This window comes from Hippocampus comes, unplaced genomic scaffold (genome assembly GCF_001891065.2).
Source record: "Hippocampus comes isolate QL1 unplaced genomic scaffold, H_comes_QL1_v1.1 scaffold83, whole genome shotgun sequence".
NCBI lineage: Eukaryota > Metazoa > Chordata > Actinopteri > Syngnathiformes > Syngnathidae > Hippocampus > Hippocampus comes.
Window position 1 is genome coordinate 1,814,739 of NW_017805281.1, and position 2,345 is coordinate 1,817,083.

At 52.6% G+C, this 2,345-nt stretch overlaps 1 protein-coding gene across 5 annotated transcripts in view; it reads right to left on the reverse strand.

Moving 5' to 3' along the window:
• The window catches only part of arhgef40 (Rho guanine nucleotide exchange factor (GEF) 40), a 24,474-nt gene that overhangs the window by 2,909 nt on the left and 19,220 nt on the right, over positions 1-2,345 (reverse strand). For all 5 annotated transcript variants that reach the window (XR_002168362.1, XM_019871266.1, XM_019871265.1 and 2 more), the window contains exons 22-25: positions 1,311-1,517; positions 864-1,044; positions 595-684; positions 416-522 (exon numbers count right to left, since the gene is read on the reverse strand). Coding sequence is in view for 4 of the 5 variants with exons in the window: in XM_019871266.1 (XP_019726825.1) it covers positions 416-522; positions 595-684; positions 864-1,044; positions 1,311-1,517 (585 nt within the window). In the remaining variant the exon portion in view is untranslated. The remainder of the gene's footprint in view (positions 1-415; positions 523-594; positions 685-863; positions 1,045-1,310; positions 1,518-2,345) is intronic.

The following is a 2,345-nucleotide window of genomic DNA, read 5'->3' on the forward strand; positions in this document are numbered from 1 at the left end:
CCTGGCAGTCCACTGGTCGAGTGGTTAGTGCGTCGACCTCACAGGTCAAGGTCGTGGGTTCAAACCCAGCTCCGGCCTTCCTGCGTGGAGTTTGCATGTTCTCCCCGTGCCTGCGTGGGTTTTCTCCGCGTACTCCGGTTTCCTCCCACATTCCAAAAACATGCATGGCAGGCTGATTGAACACTCTAAATTGTCCCTAGGTGTGAGTGGGAGCGCGGATGGTTGTTCGTCTCTGTGTGCCCTGCGATTGGCTGGCAACCGGTTCAGGGTGTCCACCACCTATTGCCCGAAGACGGCTGGGATAGGCTCCAGCACCCCCCGCGACGCTTGTGAGGATAAAGCGGATCGGAAAATGGATGGATGGATTTATGTAAGCACCCAGTGAGCCGTGTGTGTGTCGGTGTGCGTTGCGTACCTGAGAGCAGCTGGCAGAGCTCCTCCTGGTGCCCCTCCCTGACGCCGGGGAGCCCCCACCTTCCTTGTGACTACCGACGGACGAGGAGTCAGAGCAGCTGCTATGCACTAATGAGCGCAAGAGATTTTGAGAGATTGGACAAAGTGCAAAAGTTTCCAAAGGCGTCGCGCGGCCCTCACCTCTCTCCAATTCTGACGTTTGACTCCCACTTGCGTCCAGCAGGAGCTTGCTGGACACGCCCACGCACAGCGACTCCTTCAGACACAACTCTGCATGTGGAAATGTTCATTTTTTTTCAGCAGACAGAAGAAGCCCCAGAAGTGGGGCGCGCCGGTCGCAAGACTTGAATCACCATCTTCACTACTTGAGAATTTCTTGGCTAAAACTTTGGAAAGACTCCACTGGAGAACTTCCTGCTCAGACTCGCTCCCCCGGCAGCGCGTCTCACCTGTGCTGTTGATGGCGTTCGTCCACAGCAGGCGAGCCACGTCCCGAGTCCAGGCCTTGCGCTGCTCTCCGTCCCGAGCCTGCAGCGTGACGCAGTCCTTGAGGCGAGGAGCCTGTCGTATCCAAACTTCGAACTTGACGCCGTCCTCGCCCACGCTTTGCGTCAGGCCCATGTCGGCCGTCTGCGCGGGGAGCGTGACGTCGCGGGAATGAGTGGGAAGAAACAAAGTCCAAATACTTCCTTACTGTAGTATTCTCTAATCAGCCTTTTCAGATGCTGAAAGAGGGAAACTATTTTGTGGATATTTTATTATTTTTGTGTGCTCTGTTTTTTTTTTTCCTCCGAACTGTGCCTATACGCAGTTACTATATAGTACTAAGCACTTCTATTTTGAACAGGACTGGATCTATATTTGTACTCGAGTACCGAGCGTGAGTACTTTTGCACCTTCATGCTGTGTTTGTAGCTGTAGGACGATCGTCCCGGTCCACTACTACCGCCGCCGCCGCCTCCTCCTCCGCTTTTCTGTTTGGTGAAGATGATGGCGTGTTGGTAGAGGAAGACCCGCCTGACACCCACACGCTTCCGCCGGGTGCCACCGCACACCGTCAGCTCGCCCTGGCGCACCAGCTCGCCGCGCTCCGCCACGGGAATCTGCCGCACATGACAACACCTCAGGAAGGATCAAAGTCATGCTCTCTCTGTGACTGTTGTACATCTAGCACCACCAACAACAACAGAGTGTGTCAGGCATACACACTTTCTGCCGGCGGATTTTGATGCCATTGTTTCGGGGCTTCAGGGTGTTTCATAAGTCTGTCACTTTACAAAACTCAAATCTTAGGAAACAACAAGAGTAACAAGATAAAACTGGTTTCGCTTGAAAGGTGAACTACGGTGGTGTTGTCAGGCGATTGTGACATCACACTCAATGTTTCTACGTTTTGCGTAACTTTCTGCACTGTTTTCATTTCACTGGAAAGAGAAGGCGGTTTTGTTTTTTTGAGAGTTTGATAAGAATGAATCACGGACACGTGTGCAATGCAGATTTCGAACAGCGTTTGGCAAGGAAAGGAATACCGTTTCGATGGTTTCCGCATAACCGAGGGCTCGCATATCGAAACAACCCGTCTACTGGAAAGTCTGTAGTACTGCTTTGTGTCACATCATGTCAGGCAGTACTGACACCGGTAGTAAGGGATGCTGTCAAGCTGATAAAGGAGCCCTATCAGGCCTTTATGTCTTGTGGGACTCCAGAGGCAACTGATGGATAAGCGGAACGCAGCTTCAGCGGTCGCCGAGGCAAAAACACGGCCATGGGAAGAATTCAGTGAGGCCATGGAAGCCGAGTTCCGGATGGCTTTGAGGAAATTCTGTTTCACTGTCTGATGTCTCACTGTGTACAGTGGGGATGGGGCGCTGCTGATCTTGACTCAGGACATTTTGAGTGGGTGGGCAGAATACTTTGAAGACTTCTCCACA